The 17,137-nt window shown below is 33.5% G+C and overlaps 2 protein-coding genes and 1 long non-coding RNA gene across 13 annotated transcripts; 1 reads left to right on the forward strand and 2 right to left on the reverse strand.

The window, feature by feature from the left end:
* Positions 1-4,237: 4,237 nt before the first annotated feature.
* Positions 4,238-9,570, reverse strand: LOC139781994 (kinetochore-associated protein 1-like). Of its 9 annotated transcripts, none has more exons than XM_071720883.1 (14): positions 9,347-9,422; positions 9,161-9,279; positions 8,908-9,087; positions 8,682-8,839; positions 8,132-8,247; positions 7,957-8,066; positions 7,770-7,891; positions 7,313-7,683; positions 6,877-7,238; positions 6,608-6,799; positions 6,308-6,513; positions 4,860-5,020; positions 4,677-4,756; positions 4,238-4,526 (listed from the first exon to the last, which is right to left on the reverse strand). In XM_071720883.1, the coding sequence occupies exons 3-11, from the start codon at positions 9,051-9,053 to the stop codon at positions 6,357-6,359; spliced, it is 1,734 nt and encodes a 577-aa protein (XP_071576984.1). In that variant the 5' UTR covers positions 9,054-9,087; positions 9,161-9,279; positions 9,347-9,422; the 3' UTR covers positions 4,238-4,526; positions 4,677-4,756; positions 4,860-5,020; positions 6,308-6,356. The 9 variants fall into 9 exon arrangements, with proteins under 9 accessions (XP_071576984.1, XP_071576986.1, XP_071576990.1 ...); XM_071720885.1 differs by having other exon boundaries at positions 4,673-4,756; XM_071720889.1 differs by lacking the exon at positions 6,308-6,513.
* Positions 9,571-9,730: 160 nt separating this feature from the next.
* On the forward strand, positions 9,731-15,858 carry LOC139781993 (uncharacterized). Its single transcript, XM_071720881.1, has 6 exons — positions 9,731-10,196; positions 11,127-11,268; positions 11,483-11,683; positions 11,922-12,008; positions 12,218-12,373; positions 13,174-15,858. The coding sequence occupies exons 1-6, from the start codon at positions 9,878-9,880 to the stop codon at positions 15,764-15,766; spliced, it is 3,498 nt and encodes a 1,165-aa protein (XP_071576982.1). The 5' UTR covers positions 9,731-9,877; the 3' UTR covers positions 15,767-15,858.
* LOC139781996 (uncharacterized) lies at positions 11,376-16,623 on the reverse strand. Of its 3 annotated transcripts, none has more exons than XR_011720753.1 (4): positions 16,394-16,623; positions 13,102-16,236; positions 12,766-12,848; positions 11,376-12,699 (listed from the first exon to the last, which is right to left on the reverse strand). It is a non-coding gene; the product is annotated as an uncharacterized lncRNA (long non-coding RNA). The 3 variants fall into 3 exon arrangements; XR_011720754.1 differs by having other exon boundaries at positions 15,888-16,236; positions 16,394-16,579; XR_011720752.1 differs by having other exon boundaries at positions 12,766-16,236.
* Positions 16,624-17,137: the final 514 nt, after the last annotated feature.

Here is a 17,137-nt window from a genome sequence, read left to right on the forward strand (position 1 = left end):
CATCAGCCATTGGCCCTGGACAATTATATTTCTGTCTGTAGGCATTAAAGTAATGTATTTTTTTGTGTGTACAGACATGTTAGTTGTTAAAAATAAGATGTTTTTCTATGACTGCTAATGCAGCTTTTTTAAAACTATAGCCGTAAACAGCCAAAATTTAGCGCTAATAGCAGCCAATGTTTGCCAGCGCTTGTGGCAGCCGTTATATAGCGCCAAAGAGCAGCCGGATTATATATATATATATATTTTTTTTTTCCCAGAAGACCTGTAAAAGAAAATATATATTTACATAATACAATTTAATTTAATAGCCCGTTATTTATAGTCAAATCTTATTTCAAGACCATCTTAAGTAATGTCTTAAAATGCTTTGTGATTGACTTATCTTAAGATTGTACTTAAGACGATCATAAAAATGAGATCCGACTACGAATATCAACCAAATGAATAAAGAATGGGGGTATTAGCATCATGACAGAAGTAAAATATATTAAAGGAATTAGTTGCTGGGTCGGTTAAAATAACTCTAAAATTATGTAGGGAAGACCGGGGCTAAGTCGACATTGAGGCAAACTTGACACTAGACTTTTTGCTAATTTAAATCTATCGTAAAAACTTGCCTTTCCTACTGTAAATGCGTCTTTATGTGCTAGTATTATCAACAGGATTTGATGACATTCTGAGTTATGGTGTAATTTTTAGCGCGACATAAGCATTTTTGATGGTGAAAAGTAATTTTTCTGATCTCTCGAAAATTTCTACTCTTTCATCAAGCTTTAATCTTGCAAACCTATATGTAAGTGATTTTCATGGAAAATTTGATGCTCTATATGAATCCGATAATCGTTTTTAGATATTTTCAAAATTTTCATATTTTTGAAGTGACAAAAGTAAAAAACGACCTCCGAGGCAAAGTCAATACCACGCCGTTTCATCGGCTCCCAGTAACAAACGATGCTTGTCATGCAGCCGTATGGCTCATCATGACAAATGTATGCGTACGTCCGATCGTGAGTTTACCTGCATTAATTGTTTTTCAGACATGAGTTTAGATGAAGATAATTGAAAGTTCAACAATTTTTGTTCTCATGATTTCAAATGATTGTTCTAGCTACTTTATTCCGAATTTTTGTACTTTTTAAATACACAATAAACAATGTATTTTTATTTTCAGACAGTAAAAAATAAGTTCCAAATCAAATTGTGTCGATCAGACAAAGTGTTGAGTTTGCCCCGGCGGGGTGTCGAGTTTGCCCCGGCATTTTTCAATTCGAAAATTTGTCTTTGCGTCATTTTTCCTTTCCTGGCGGCAAAACAGAGCGACGTACAGCAAAACTTTCTGAATCAATTTTGTACCTGAAGGAACACTCTTTAAATATATACCATTAAATTTGCCTAAAAATTTTAATTAAATATTAAAAATTACCTTTGAAAAAATAGTGTCGAGTTAACCCCGGTCTCCCCTACTTTTAAAATCTTCAAATTTTTTTAAATACTTTAAAGTAGAGAAAATCGAGGGTAGTTTCCGAACGAACGGTAAGGATACAAAATCTAAAACTTTATATTTTCACAAATTATCCCGAGTGTACAAGTAGTGATTGATTCTACTAATAAAACTTTATATTTTTACAGTACAAATTATTCCCAAACGCAAGTACAAATAGTGATTGATTCTGCTCGTAAAAAACCCAGGTAGCACATAATATTAGTTATACGTTTTTTGAACGTATATATAGTTAGTTTCATAACCGTAAAGAACCATTAAGAAACGTTTGAACAAAAATGTGTTTAAAATATGATTTAAATCATGATTTAAGAAACGTATTTTTTACGTTTCTACAGTTAAAAATATTTATTAAATTTTTTCTTTCAAAATTATAATTTGCTTTATTTATATATAATAGGGTAAATATGCATTTTTAAAAAAGGTAATTTTGTATAGATATCACGCCTTTTTGTAGTATTACGCATTTTATAAACAGTATGTACAGGATGTTATTTCGAGGTATAATACTACCACTTTGTTTTTTTCGAGGTAACAACATAATACATATATACTACTATGCGTGTACTTGGCGCATTTTTTTGAAAAAGGTAATTTTGTACGAATATCACGCTTTTTTGTAGTGTTTTTAAAAACACATAAATTATGGAACATTATAAGACAAAAACCAATTCGCTGTCTGTATTTGAACTGGTACTTTACTCTTGTACGTATGGAGTACTCACGTTCAGCTCGGCGAAAGAGAATAAGCATGGAAATCTCATTGTGCATATTTTAAAAGCATATAAATTGTGGAACATTTTAAGACTAAAACCAATTTGCTATCTGTATTTGAATTGGTACTTTACTCTTGTATGTATAGGGTGCTTACGTTTGGGTCGGCTGAAGGGGATGAGCACAGAAATCTCATTGTGCATATTTTAAAAGCATATAAATTGTGGAACATTTTAAGACTAAAATCAATTCGCTATCTATATTTGAACTGGTACTTTACTCTTGTACGTATAGGGTATTCACGTTCAGGTCGACAAAAGGGAATAAGCACGGAAATCTCATTGTGCATATTTTAAAAGCATATAAATTGTGAAACATTTTAAAACTAAAACCAATTTGCTATTTGTATTTGAATTGATACTTTACTCTTGTATGTATAGGGTGCTTACGTTTGAGTCGGCTGAAGGGGATGAGCACAGAAATCTCATTGTGCATATTTTAAAAGCATATAAATTATGGAACATTTTAAGACTAAAACCAATTCGCTATCTGTATTTGAACTGGTACTTTACTCTTATATGTATAGGGTGCTTACGTTTAGGTCGGCTGAAGGGGATGAGCACAGAAATTTCATTGTGCATATTTTAAAAGCATATAAATTGTGGAACATTTTAAGACTAAAACCAATTTGCTATCTATATTTGAATTAGTACTTTACTCTTGTATGTATAGGGTGCTTACATTTGGATCGGCTGAAAGGGATGAGCACAGAAATCTCATTATGCATAATTTAAAAGCATATAATATGTGAAACATTTTAAAACTAAAATCAATTCGCTATCTGTATTTAAACTGGTTCTTTACTCTTGTACGTATGGGGTATTCACGTTCAGGTCGGCGAAAGGGAATAAGCACGGAAATCTCATTGTGCATATTTTAAAAGCACATAAATTATGGAACATTTTATGACTGAAACCAATTCGCTATCTGTATTTGAACTGGTACTTTACTTTTATACGTATGGGATACGCACGTTCGAGTTGGCCGAAGGCCAACGTGTTTTTATTTTTCCGCTACGTGTCCTACGAGCGGAGATATTGCGACGCAAAGTCGAAATGCGAAAATTTTATATTAAGATATTTCTACTAACGTCGACGTCTCTCAATATATCTCAATATATATATATATATCAGAGAAATGTAACTTTCACTTTTTCGACATTGGCGATACTATAGTATCGCCAGTTTCGATATCGCGCTCGCATTGTTATCGATCGATCTAGTAGGTAAATTAATAAGCGAAGATATTACGACGTAAAGTCCAAACAAATGTAAAAATTTTATTTATTAAGATACTTCTTCGTAAGATACGTCGGTCTCTCAATATATGACACTAGACATTACAGACGCGCGCGCTTCGCGCGCGCCATTTAGCTTTAACATTATGCTATTACTATTACACTATTCCCTAATAGCCAAATGCTAGCAGAATGCCGACAGTATGCCAGCAGATCCGAGCATGACCATCGAGCAGATTCCTGTCCCCTGCGTCCTCATTAAGCTTATTTTCTAGCAGCACGATCTGCTGCCCACAATGTAATCGCAGAAACGCGGCAGAAATCGTGCACAACATGCAGTCACAATGTGATAGTAAAAATGTAGCAAGAATTGGACATGAGCCATATGAGCTAATAACAGCAGAAACACAGCAGAAATGGTGCATGGCCTGCTGTCACAATATGATGGCAAAAATTAATATAGCTAGAAGAGAACATAGCTCACTATAACGTACTGGTTATTTATATATAATTTATTCTCTCCTATTACCATAAATAATATTTCAGTGGAAAGAATTGTTATTAATGACAGTAATTATACTATCAATTCAAAAGTATGCCACATTATAAGAGTGGACTCCACAATACAACTGATACAAGTTGTGCAGTACCGTAATTTATACCGAAGATAATAGACAAGGTAATATGTTTATCGAAATTAATAAATATCTTCTCGTTATATATAAATTTAATTCATATTATATGTATTTAATTCATAAAATTTCTTATACAATATACATATTATTTTACAGTTCAAAGACCAAGAGGCAGAGCCACGGGGATACGGCGGCAAGAAGAAAGATTTATGGCCTTTCTGTACAGACTTTCATCACCATACTATCATTGGGGCATTAGACGAGGCAGAGGCAGAGGCAGACAGTATAGATAGATAAGATTCCATATACCCATTATATTATATACTTCCATTATATTATATATATACTTCCATTATATTATGTACTCTTATATACCCTGAAATAATCATTTCTTTTTGTAAAATAAAAAAACAATAAAAACATGTAATATTGATCAGATTATTGTCTACTCCATCTTTCATGCATGCATGCGTACAACGTCTGCATGTGCAATGTACGCATAAATGAGAAATAATATATTACTAGCCAGATATATCTTGCTGCGGGACGGTCTTTTTTTTCCCTCGACGTATTAGTATGTCGGTGTAAAACATGTTGAAGTCAAGTCTAATTCAAACATAAATAATTTAGAAATTAATTAGTATCTAATTTTATATCAATTGTGTGAGAAAAAAAGGATGCATAAAAATTATATAAATAAAATTCTTACCGACATAACACATTAAGTAATTTCTCATTGTTATTATCACAACCCAAATCACAAATTCGATCTAGAAGTCGTGTCAATACTTTAGTAAATCTTTCGTCTAATGATACGATTGTTTCTTCGAAACTTCCTGTTCCATCTTTCGCCGTAGAACTGTTCTCAATCTATGAAAAAATACAGTCAATTAATATATTATAAGCGTGTACATGTATGTTACATAAATTAAAATTAAAAAGCATTTTTTTTAAGTAACAGAAATGTGATACATAATGAAGTCTTATTTAAATTATGATATATAATAATGCAGCGATAAACTATTATCACCATGCCTTTTATGATTAACTATACAAGTATAATGATTTTCTTCTTTTGAAACTAAATATAAATAATGATATGTAATATTATAATTCTAGAGGATAATTTATACTTTTATAATAACACTTAAATATATTTTTTAGATATGTAAATTTTTAACTTATGATTAGGTATTTGTTATTATTTGACCAAGTAATAAAATAGCAAATGTTTAATGTTGCATTGTACAAAACGCATGTTGTAAAAATACATAAAAAATAGCTTGCTAATAATACGTATTTTCAAAATCATATTTAAAAATATATATAAATAAAAATTGCAATTTTTACAATACATATGGATATCTTCTATGAATACACCGTAAATACATATTACAAGAAAAATTTATTTATTTTATTTTAATTAAATATTTTTATTTTATAATGTTACCTCTTTAATTCTTTGTGATTAAAATGATTAAATAATTCTTTGTAATATTATAATTTTATCAAGGAGAATTAAAACTACTACCACTTGGGTTGATAGATCCTCAGGAATACAAAGATACATACCACTTGGGTTGAGTTAGGTAACACAATTTTGTTTTATTTTTTAAGAGTAGTTGCACTACAATTATTTTTCAAAGCAATATATATATTCTCTTTGTAGTTGGCGTAATTTAAAGAACATGGGTACAATGTATAATCAACGGACATCATGTATGTCATCAGGTGCGTTCAGCAGAAAACAATGTCAAGTTAATATTTATCTCCTCTCTTTCAAAAGACTAACCACGAACTACAAACTTCATATTATAACATTATTACAATTTATTTGTATTTTTAATTCGAGTCAAATGTGCGCCTGCATCTATCGCACGTCATTTTACTGCTTACCACAGACAATTGGTATTATAAACGTGCCATAAAAAAATGACTACTGGTCAATATATTTCGACACATAAAATATTATGATATTGTAAGATTATAATTTATAATATAATACATAGACGCTAGTCATATAAACATCAAACCATTTCATTACTTGATACGAAAAAAATGCCACTTTGATCTGCCAATTCAATCAGCCCAATTAATTGCTACGTTTTCTTCTTGGCACTAATCAACATATTTCTCTTTTGACTATTTCTCATTTACCTCACAGATTTACATTTCGCTCACTTCATAATTATCAATATCCTAAAATTTAGAAGCAAAGTCCTTTTAACTGTATCTTAACATCACGGATTGATATTCTCAAGTTTTGAATATCTCGTTTACAACATGTGTCAAATGTATCAACGCTGTAACATAATTCTAAAGATTCCAATTTGCCGGTGTACTGTAACGATTTCATATACTTTCTGAAATATTGAAGTGAGATCAACGTTTTAATATGCAAGAAAAATTTATATTCTGCCGATAAAATAAACAATAATTTATTATAATTATTTATACCTAAAGGTACATATATCTTGCTTGGTCAATTCCTCTAACGTTGTAGTATCAACGACAGTCTGCAATATTCGAAATACTCGATATCGTACGTTACAACTATATTCAGTCTCGCCATGACGATTGCCGAAACCTATGTTTATAAGAAATTGTGCAAACAAATCCATATCTCCATATTCCAGCATATAACATATCCTACAATTAAGTATATTTCACAATCAATTGTTGATTTAGAAATTGAATATAAAAAAATGGTGTACCAACAATATTACCTAAGTAAATTATCTTCATAGTTGGTATTCTGATCAGACTCTTTCGTCGCTAGAAACGTCTCTGTAAAGCTTTGAGACAATTCGGTATACCTGGCATTAGATTGTAGCCATTCTTCCAATAAATCCATACGCAATTTTATCGTATTCAACGAGAACAGTTTACCCAGCTCGTTAACAGCAGCGTTAATATCGGGTCTGTAGTTGGTTGCAGTTCGATATCGTAATGGTATGCTTTCTTCGTTATACAATTCATACACCAGCTTGCACGGATTTTCAATTAGAGCAAGATACTCATCTTTCTCCAATCCGTACGTACGTAGAATATGCTCGGACGTAAATCTCAAATATTTGGATTTAATTTTCTGAAAGTAAAAGCCATAGAAGTCAATATATTTTTTACAACATAGACACGTACTTTACACAGAGATTACCGTACTTCTAACATTCCTTCTTCGAATTTAGTGGAATTCTGTGCCGCCAGCTGAGCATACTCGTAACATTCTTTCGCGGCAGCAACGCGATCAGCACCCGGAGGTGTATGATTTACGACATAGTACAATGCTGCAGTACCATAATAGAATCCATCTGAATCTGTCATCCGTTGTATACATTTCTTGATATCTTTGAGCAACGTGGTATTTTTCGGATAAAGCGACCATGCAGTATTTTTCGATGCAGTAGAATTATTTCCCCATACTTGTGTCACTTCACCTTTAATAGCTAATGTGCATATGAGATGTGCCTCCAAATTAAGTACGGGTGCGATGTCAAGCCACTTGCCGTATGTTCTTAAATTCAACTCAGGTGCTAGTAACGAGAATTAATAAAATGTGAAATTAAGTTAAGTAATCATCCAAGTGCTGGCCATAAATTTATTTCTGAAATATATTTACTAATGATTTTCCAAATATCGACTTTAAGCAAGAACGGAAGTCTCCATTGGGCTATCGGCGGCAACGTACTATGTCCAGGATTAAGCTGTATCCACTCATCGTGTTCCATTGGTGTAGGAAGCCTGTCATGATTGATAGTATGATTATTAAATTCAAAATTAATATATGCGAAATTATTATAATTTACCCGCTCCGAGTGTAATTTTGCAAGAAGCAAAGATAATTTCTCTTTTCCATATTTTTGTCTCCTATGAGATCCATTAGTATAATAAACACTTCATAGTGGTAAAATGTAATCTGGAAATTTAAATGTAAAATTCACATTATAAGAAACTATACTATCCAACATTTTTATAGCTTACGTGTTCCCATAACGTAGAGATACATCGCTTCAACATGGATTTATCTTCCATTTGCGCAACAACTCCATTACATTTCTTTCTTAATTCATCGATTTCATCTTTACAGATAAGTAACTCTATAATATATTACTCGATTATTAAATTGGTGTTCAATATCATACGAAAATGATCTACGTATAAAAATATGTAAATATCCAAATATTAAATTAATTGTCACAAATACATATTATTTTCTTATATCATTTGCCTTTATTCACGCTTGTATTCGAAACGGTTATCGTTGGATTCCACGTTTTTAGTAATATTTGTAAATAATTCAAAAGGCAATCATTGAAATTAAATCCGAAGCTACAACAATAATCTTTTAATAAAGGAATCACGTTCTCTTTATTAGGTACTGTTTATGATCTGCTGTAAAATTTTTCTTTTGCTCGAAGCACTATTTGTTAAAACTTCTGTAAATGTATTAAAAATATATACATTGACACATATGTATAACAAGATTTGCGTTTAATATAAAAATAGACTCAATGATAATGCATGAGCGTACCTTTAGAAGTTATTGAATAACGTGACAGTCGTTGTGCCCAAATATGCAATAGCTTGTAACTCTCAAACGTTTGTGTCAATGATCGATTTTGCCCCAAGCGCGAATATTCATATCCCAAAGTTGAGATTGTACAATGCTGAATATGATCGGTCTGAAATCTACAAATATAAATCTTTACACATTATTATCGAAAATTAACTATCGAAAAATAGATTTATTTTCTTACGATGTAGAAACGGTGGAAAGCCAACTGCACGCCTCTTGTTCTGATAACATAAAGAGAACCGATAGCCCTAATTGCAAATCGAATGATCGTCCGGTGCATAACTTTCTCAATAAATTCATCAAAAGCTGTGATAATATAAATTTCATTTCCGTTAATATCTCTTCGTTTCTTTCAGACGTGCTAAGATACATGAAATAAAACGTTTTGAAAATTTGCAGTAAAGTATAATAATTAAAATCTAAGATAAACTCACCCAAGATATAATTATATTCCTCAATGATGAAGAAAAAACAGTCTCTGATTAGCGACGATCGTTTCCTCCATGCGAGTAAATAAGAAAGATCCATGTTATGCACAACAATCTAGGTTAACCTGTGTAAACACTCGCGTAAACGTAGTTATATATAGGATAGGATAATTATATTATTAAAACAATTACCTTGAATTAATCGTCGCGTCGCGTAAAGAGTTATCATCACGTATATCATACGTTTACGCGAGCGTTACTTTTGTAGTAACTTACGAATAATTCCTTCGCGTAAACGGGAGATAACTTACGATAATTTACTCCGCGTAAACGAGTAAATTATCGTAAGTTACTATCACATCACGGTCGGTCTCGCTCCGACGACACTACCGTTCTCTCAACGATATAGGTTAAGTGAACTGACTGTGACGTGACAGCGCACTGAACGCACTATCTGCACTGGGCGCAGTACAGCACACACGTATGAACGCACTATATCTGCACTGCGCGAAAGCGCCGCCAGTGTCGAAAAAGTGAAAGGGACATTTTCTCTGATCACGTGATATATATGAACTGACCATGGTGGAAGTATACATGGTGTGCTCAGAACTCGTAAACCACGCCCCTTTTCAACGTGATGGTCACTGAAAAACACAGGGTGGGCAACTGTGAGAAACAAAATGTTTAGCGTTGGAAGTTTGGCACTACAGTAGCGTTAATCAGATGATCACGGTTAATCGGAGAGTGATATCGGCCCTGTATCTCGTACTCCTCTGTCGTCGTCTGTCTCTTTCAGGCAAAGTGTGTGTGTGTATTTTCAAACTCCATTTACTAGACAACGTTTGTTTAATTTTGAAAATTGATTTGAGGAGCTTAGAGAACGCAAAAATGGTGCGGTGTATTGTAAAAAATTGTAAAAACACCAATACAACATGTACTCCGGAGGAAGTCAGTTTCCACAAAATACCGGAAAACCAAATCATGCGTGAAGGATGGTACAAAAATATCGGAGAAGTTGTCCTTCCTTCCAATACGGTGAACGGTAAGTCTTAATAATAATAAATATAATGCTAATTAATAAATTGTAGTATAATATATGTAAATGTTTATGCTTATTTGAATTTTTAAAATTTTCTTAAAGTGTAATCGATTGTGAATTACTTTGAAATCACAAACTAGTCTCTCAATGTTACGATTTTTTATTAATTGTATAAAAAATTGTTGTGTCTTTGCTACCATCCTTATGACTCCAAAAATATCAATTTAACTCATATACATACATATATTAATATATACATATATAATTTCATTACAATTAATTTGTATAAAATATAATTTATGTAAAAGTAAAGAAAATAGGTATTTGTCTTGATAAATTCTATTGCTTCTGTTAAATCATCTAATGTAATAGTCGCAAATGTTGCATATATTATTTAATGAAGACATAATTAATATTAAAGAAGACACTAATAAATTCAATAACGCATGTGTAAGTTTCCTTCGCTATTTGAAATTGGTTTATTCATATTAACTGACGAAAGTAAATGAACAAGAAATATATACACTTTGTAAACAATATATCTATATTTAAATTCAAACCTGGGTATAAACAAACACATATAAAACTTTGTACATTGACAGTTTCTGATAGCTTTTAGATCTAACTGAAAATTAGTCGATGAGCCATATTTACACTTGGTAAAAAATTTTCATAAATTATTTCAATAAGAAATGAATAGTGATAAACTGCTGTTTTCATTTTTGGGTAAATTTGATAGAAATTACTTTTTAAGAAAATATATATAAATAAACGTCAGTTATAGCTAATTTGAAAGAACATTATTTTTTATTCAATTGACTCCGAGCGTTAGTTAAAAATTTTTATAACATTAGTAATAACATTCATCGAGAAGTAAATTAAAGGTGATGTTCATACATCAACAAAATACATTACGATTTTTTGTTATTACAGCAAGAATTTGTTCAATGCACTTTACGCCAGAGTCATTTGTTCAGCCGAAGAGGAAGAGAGCTGCGGCAGAAAAGATTTCAAAAAGGCGGAGTCTTTTGCCATCCGCTGTACCTACATTGTATCTGCTGCCATTAAATGAACAGTAAGTTAACAAGGAAAAATCAATATAGTCCTTTTTTAACCATAGCTCCATATCGTTAATAATATATAGTGCTATAATATATTATTTATGAATTATTAGACGAGATATAACAATCATTTTCATTGCTCTGATATTTATTAAAATTACAAAGCTAGCAATTGTAGTCTTTCTGTAGTATGTATATGAAATTACAATAACTTTTTCCTTCTTTTAGAGCATCTCGTGAAGAAGATAATATGAAGGTGATAAGGCGGGAGTTTAATTTGGTTTGCCCATCCACGAGCACTAATACTCCGATACCATCTTCGACCCCAGGACCATCCCCTGCAGGAGTCACTGAGCACTTACAAGATTTGGATCTGCCGATGATAGACTCAACGAGTTGCCATGAAACATTAACATCAGTATCTACTACGTATGTATTAAAATACAAGTGTACCACATTTTGAGGATATATCTTGTATTCAAGTTATTTTTTTCCACAATAAGTAATGTAATTCCTACAGTTGTGTAATATATATTCGACTCAAGTGAGCCATTTAAAGATATTTTGATTCTTTTGAAATGCAATGTGCACAGGTCTTTTCCCATATGTCATCACTATAAGTTTGGTGTACATTAATTGTAACATTATTTTCTATATGTTTTTTCAGTAATCGTTGCCAGGAACCAACCAACAGTGACAACAATGTTCAGGAAGTATCCTATGAACTGTTGCGCAGTGATAGTTTTCCAACAAGGTTAGTAAAATTTATTCGTGAGATAACACACTCGTACGCATAGATGGAAAATTTTTAACAAATTTTTCAGCAAGTCCATTTCAATGCGTTGCACAACGATTTGTTTATATCTGTTAATTCTTGTATAGTTTTAACAATACAATAATTAAGTTTTACAGTGACAAGTTAGGAAATTCTTTAATGACCTTATATATGTACTTATTTTGTAGATCCAAAAAGAAGAAGGTAGTACTACATAAGTGTAGTACACTTTCGTTACGTCGCACAGTAAGATCGAGGAGTAAACGGTTTACTTCCAAGACGAAAGTTCACGAGGCAGAATATAATAGTGAACAAGGAAGTCCACCATTGAAACGTCAATGTCGGTGAGTGAAATACTTTACTGCCTATTTATGGTGCAATATGTAGTAATGATTAATTTTTAATTGCATTGATATTTATTATTTATCACCAGTTTAAAAAAAGTGACTTAAGTTTCCGTTTTAAAAGCATAACAGTTTCAAATGACATGTTGAAAAGTATAATATTCATTTTTGAAGTAATTTAAAGAATCATGTACTTTTTTAAAGTGCTGTATCATGTAATTTTTTACTAATTTTTTACGTGATCGCAATAACCCATTAGGGAGGAAGTAATTCTGCCAAAGTAGTGCTAAGAAAAGATTCAAACCAATAATTATGTCTTCTGAAACCTGAAAAAATTCACAACAAATTTATCCACAAAGCATAACTTCATTTTTTTTTTCATTTTTCCTTACCTAATGTTTCTGCAAGACGATGACATTTGTCCCGTATAGTACCGACAGGACTCCCCAGGTTTTTTTATAATCTCCTGGTGTACCTGTAAGAAAAACCATTTCTTTTACCGACAAAGAATTCGTGTTATTTTTTTCAAATTTGCATTACCTAAATATCGCTTAATTATCATCATATGCGCTAATGGATTGAAAGTGGTCTTAATCAGGTGACAGTTGTACAAGAAAAAAACAAGCAAACATGGTCACATGTTTTTTTATTTAAGTTTACGAAAAATAATAAAAGGACAAATTAATTGAGAAATCATGAGGTTTCGACATAATTTCTCATGTTTTTACCTTCAACATGGCATGCTTCATACTCTATGTGAGATTGACAATCATATCTTAATTACGTAAAAATGTTTTCAGATATATGGACGAAAATATTATCAGCAATGTTCCTGGCAACACGGCAAGCAAAGAAGAGGATCCACATAAGACCATAACGTGGTTGAAAGCTGACTTGAAACATCACAGGTCTCTAGACGAATTTCATGCAAGTTCAGTAGAAAAGTGTATGCAGGAATTGAACAGTCTTGAAATGAAAAATAAATCACTGACATTGCAACTAGCAGAGCGGGAACAGTACGTAAAAACCATTCTTGCTGAAAATATCCAACTGAAGACGTCCATTGCCGAACTTAACGAACAATTAGAAGCGGCGAAACGCGAGAAAGAAGCGGCTCTAACAGTACGTGTTTCTGAAAAGATGAAAGCGGTACTGAACCCCTATTTTACTGAGGGACAAATTCGGTGTTTATTGGAAAATAAAAAATGGATCAGGTGGTCAGTTGATGACTACGCTTCTGCAATTTCATTCCGAAGTATTAGCCCTAAAGCATACCGGTACTTCCGTTTGAAATTACGTTTCCCTCTGCCATCGCTGTCGTCGTTAAGAAGATGGGCACTAAAGAAGTTCGATATCCGCGAAGGTTTTCTAATGGACGTTGTAGCAATGATGAAGAATAAAGCCGTAGATTTGAATGATATGGAAAAGATTTCCGTACTTACTTTTGACGAAATGGCATTATCTGATGAAGTTTGCTTCGATTCGAAATTAGAAAAGTTGGTAGGGCCATGCTCGAAAGTTCAAGTAATTATGATTCGTGGATTATTTGGAAACTGGAAGCAGCCAATTTATTATAAATTTGACCAACCAATGAGGAAAGACATTTTAATGACTGCATTAACCCTTCTATATACTTCTGGTTATGAAGTAGTAGCGTGTACATCGGATATGGGAAACAGGGGAGTATGGGGAGAACTTGAGATCACTCCTGAAAAACACCATTTTCAACACCCGATGATCCCAGACGGTAAAGTATTTGTATTTGCCGATGTTCCTCACCTCCTAAAGCTGTTGAGAAATTGGTTTATAGATGACGGTTTCACACTGCACAATTGCACAAGTAAGTTCACTGTCAAAGTTTATGAGGAAATCGTAAAGATGGGCAACGGCGGAGATCTTCGCGTAGCTCATAAAATAACACAACCACTTCTTGATGCCCGACAAAACTTACGACAATCAGTGCATCCGGCAGCAAAACTGTGGTCCCACACTGCTGCGAAGGCCATCAAATGGGCCGGTAATCAGAAGCTTTTAAGCGAGGATGAATACATGAAATACTCGGACTTTGTCATGGCCGTTAATAATTGGTTTGATGTGCATAATTCACAAACCAAGTATGGTGCACACCCAGGCGTTAACAGCTATGGCGTAGATCTGAGAAATCAGGAACAAGCACTAGCTCTAATGACTTTGCATACGGAAAATATGCGAGTGGGCGGTCGAACATCGCTAATGCCATTTCAAAAAGGCATTCTTATCAGCAATGCCTCTTTGCGAGCATTGTATGATTATTTGTCAATGAAGTTCCCGCAAGACTTCCAGTATATAATAACACGCCGGCTCCAGCAGGATATATTGGAAAACTTTTTTTCGTACATTAGAGGAATGGGTGCAACTAATGACAGTCCCTCTGGGTATGACTTTCGATATCGACTTCGTTGGTACATTCTTGGCAAACATTCCCAAGCTCTGTTTACCATGAACAGAAACACCGAAGAAGATTTAAATGCAAGCTGTATGTCTTCGTCAACTGCTGATACTTCTCTTACAACAAGGGAGACTAAATCCCGCTCCGTACAATCGACTGGAAAGTCTTTGACTCCAAGTTCAGTAATCAGACTTCACGCACCGAACTTCACAGATGGGAATGTTGTTGAGAACACTTCTAAATATGACGATAATAACCTTCGAGAAGAAATAATTTTAACAGAGGAGTTATTCAACAATATTATAAATATAACATCCGAAGACATATTAGACGATTCCGCCCGTGACGAAGGTGACAATTGTACAGAAGACAACTTCGACGTAACGGAACAAGCTGTAGAAATAGAAATTGAAGACTGCAACGAATTATGGAAATTCATGCAAAATAGCTTCCACTCATTGTCACACGAAGAGGAGAAACCGCACGGCTGTGCCAACAGCTCGGACATAGTCCAAATGGCAGGACTGCAATACGTTGCGGGGTATGTAGCCCATCGATTCAGAACGAAGTACCCATTTCTAGGAGAGGCCACTGGCGATTACACTTACAATTCTAGCCACGATAAATGTGACTGGGTCCAAACAGTCTCGAAAGGGTACCTCATCATTCCGTCAGAGGAATTGATGAAGCTTAGTAAAGTTGTGGAGGATTGTTTTGTAGCTTTTCATGGGGACAGTTTCTCAAAAGAAGAGTATGTCGTCAGAAAAGTGGTCACTCTTGTTAAGAGCTCTGGATACAACACCAATTGGGTACCTGAGGAGGTGTTACAATGCCTTGTTAGAACTCGCACATACATTCGAGTTAAAGAAATTGGCAAAAAGACACACGCAAGAAAGGAAAAAAAAAGAAAAGAAAAGAAATTAAAAAAAATGAACGTTCTTCCGACAAAAAGAAAATGTACATAAATATAAGAAACTTGTTATGTTTTATATGATTGTTACCTTGTCTTTGTGTGTATATTTCAAATTAAATACATTATATATTAAATAAACATTAACCTTCTGTCAGCTTTACTTTTAGAGATACCTGGCAGTATATGGCAGACAGCATGATCCAGCCTTGCAGTCAAAACTCGCTTCATAGTTCTTTAAAGATGGATAAATAAATTGAAAATTAGCTGGCTGACTCTTAAGTCCTCGATGCTGTTCCCTTCACATTGATGACACAAATTCCTTCTGTAACCATGCAGCAAAACTTACACCAAAACTTTTTATACTTGAACTTTGTGCAATTGTAGGCCACTGTGTTGCATCTGGTGATAACGCTACATGTTTCGAAAGAACTGCAGCTACTTTTTCATCTCCAAAACTTTTTTTACAGAAGAACCAGCTTGTATTGTTTTAATTAAAATTTTAAATTAAAACAAGTTTCTCAACTAGAAAATTTTTATAGAACATGTATTACATTTCTATTTTTACAACGTGCAATTTAAATTTATCATTAACTTACGATGTGGATGAAACATTTCACTTAAATAATATATATACCTATATTAATAATAATAATAACAATAATAATAATTATTAACTCACCTGAAATCTTAGAAGGATAAATTACAAATATAAACGGCATAATTTCGCATAACTCACAAATTTTTGACGCACAGGTAGACTAGACATAAGTGAATTCTGCATCATAACAACACAAAATACCCACTATTCTAGGGATATTTTGTTGATGGAACCCTGTGTTTATCGGCGACAAGAAAGAGAGAGCCGGGAGATTTTAGAAAAAGACAGACCAATACTGAGCACACCATGTATGTTTTCGCCATGAACTGACTGACAGCGCGCTAAACGCACTATCTACACTCGCGCAGTACACACACGTATACATATGTGCTGGCGATACTAGCACCGCCCTGGTGTCGAAAAAGTGAAAAGGACGCGACTCCAGCCAATGAAATGATGGCATGGCATGAGAGACGGTCGACGTAGAAGTAGAAGAAGTAGTATCTTAAAAATAAATTTTCACATTTGGACTTTGCGTCGCAATATTTCCGCTCGTAGGGCACGTAGCGGAATATTATAAGAGAAACCCCCCCCAAATCGACCCAAGCTATCGATCAAGCCTACTTAAAACTTGATCCGTTCACTCGTTATATGAGATCTCAACATCTCGAGTACTCGCAACTCGTCGCGTCGCGTAAAAGAGTCACGGTCGGTCTCGCTCCGCGTGTACTTGGCGCGAGACACTACCGTGTCTCTTGATTCTTCAGTCTTTTTTACCCCTATTTCATATATAATACTGTAAGATTTGGTTGATTATCGGTATAT

The sequence above is a fragment of the Temnothorax nylanderi genome, unplaced genomic scaffold (genome assembly GCF_030848795.1).
Source record: "Temnothorax nylanderi isolate EJ_2023f unplaced genomic scaffold, tnyl_v1.0 TNYL_tig0379_pilon, whole genome shotgun sequence".
Lineage (NCBI taxonomy): Eukaryota > Metazoa > Arthropoda > Insecta > Hymenoptera > Formicidae > Temnothorax > Temnothorax nylanderi.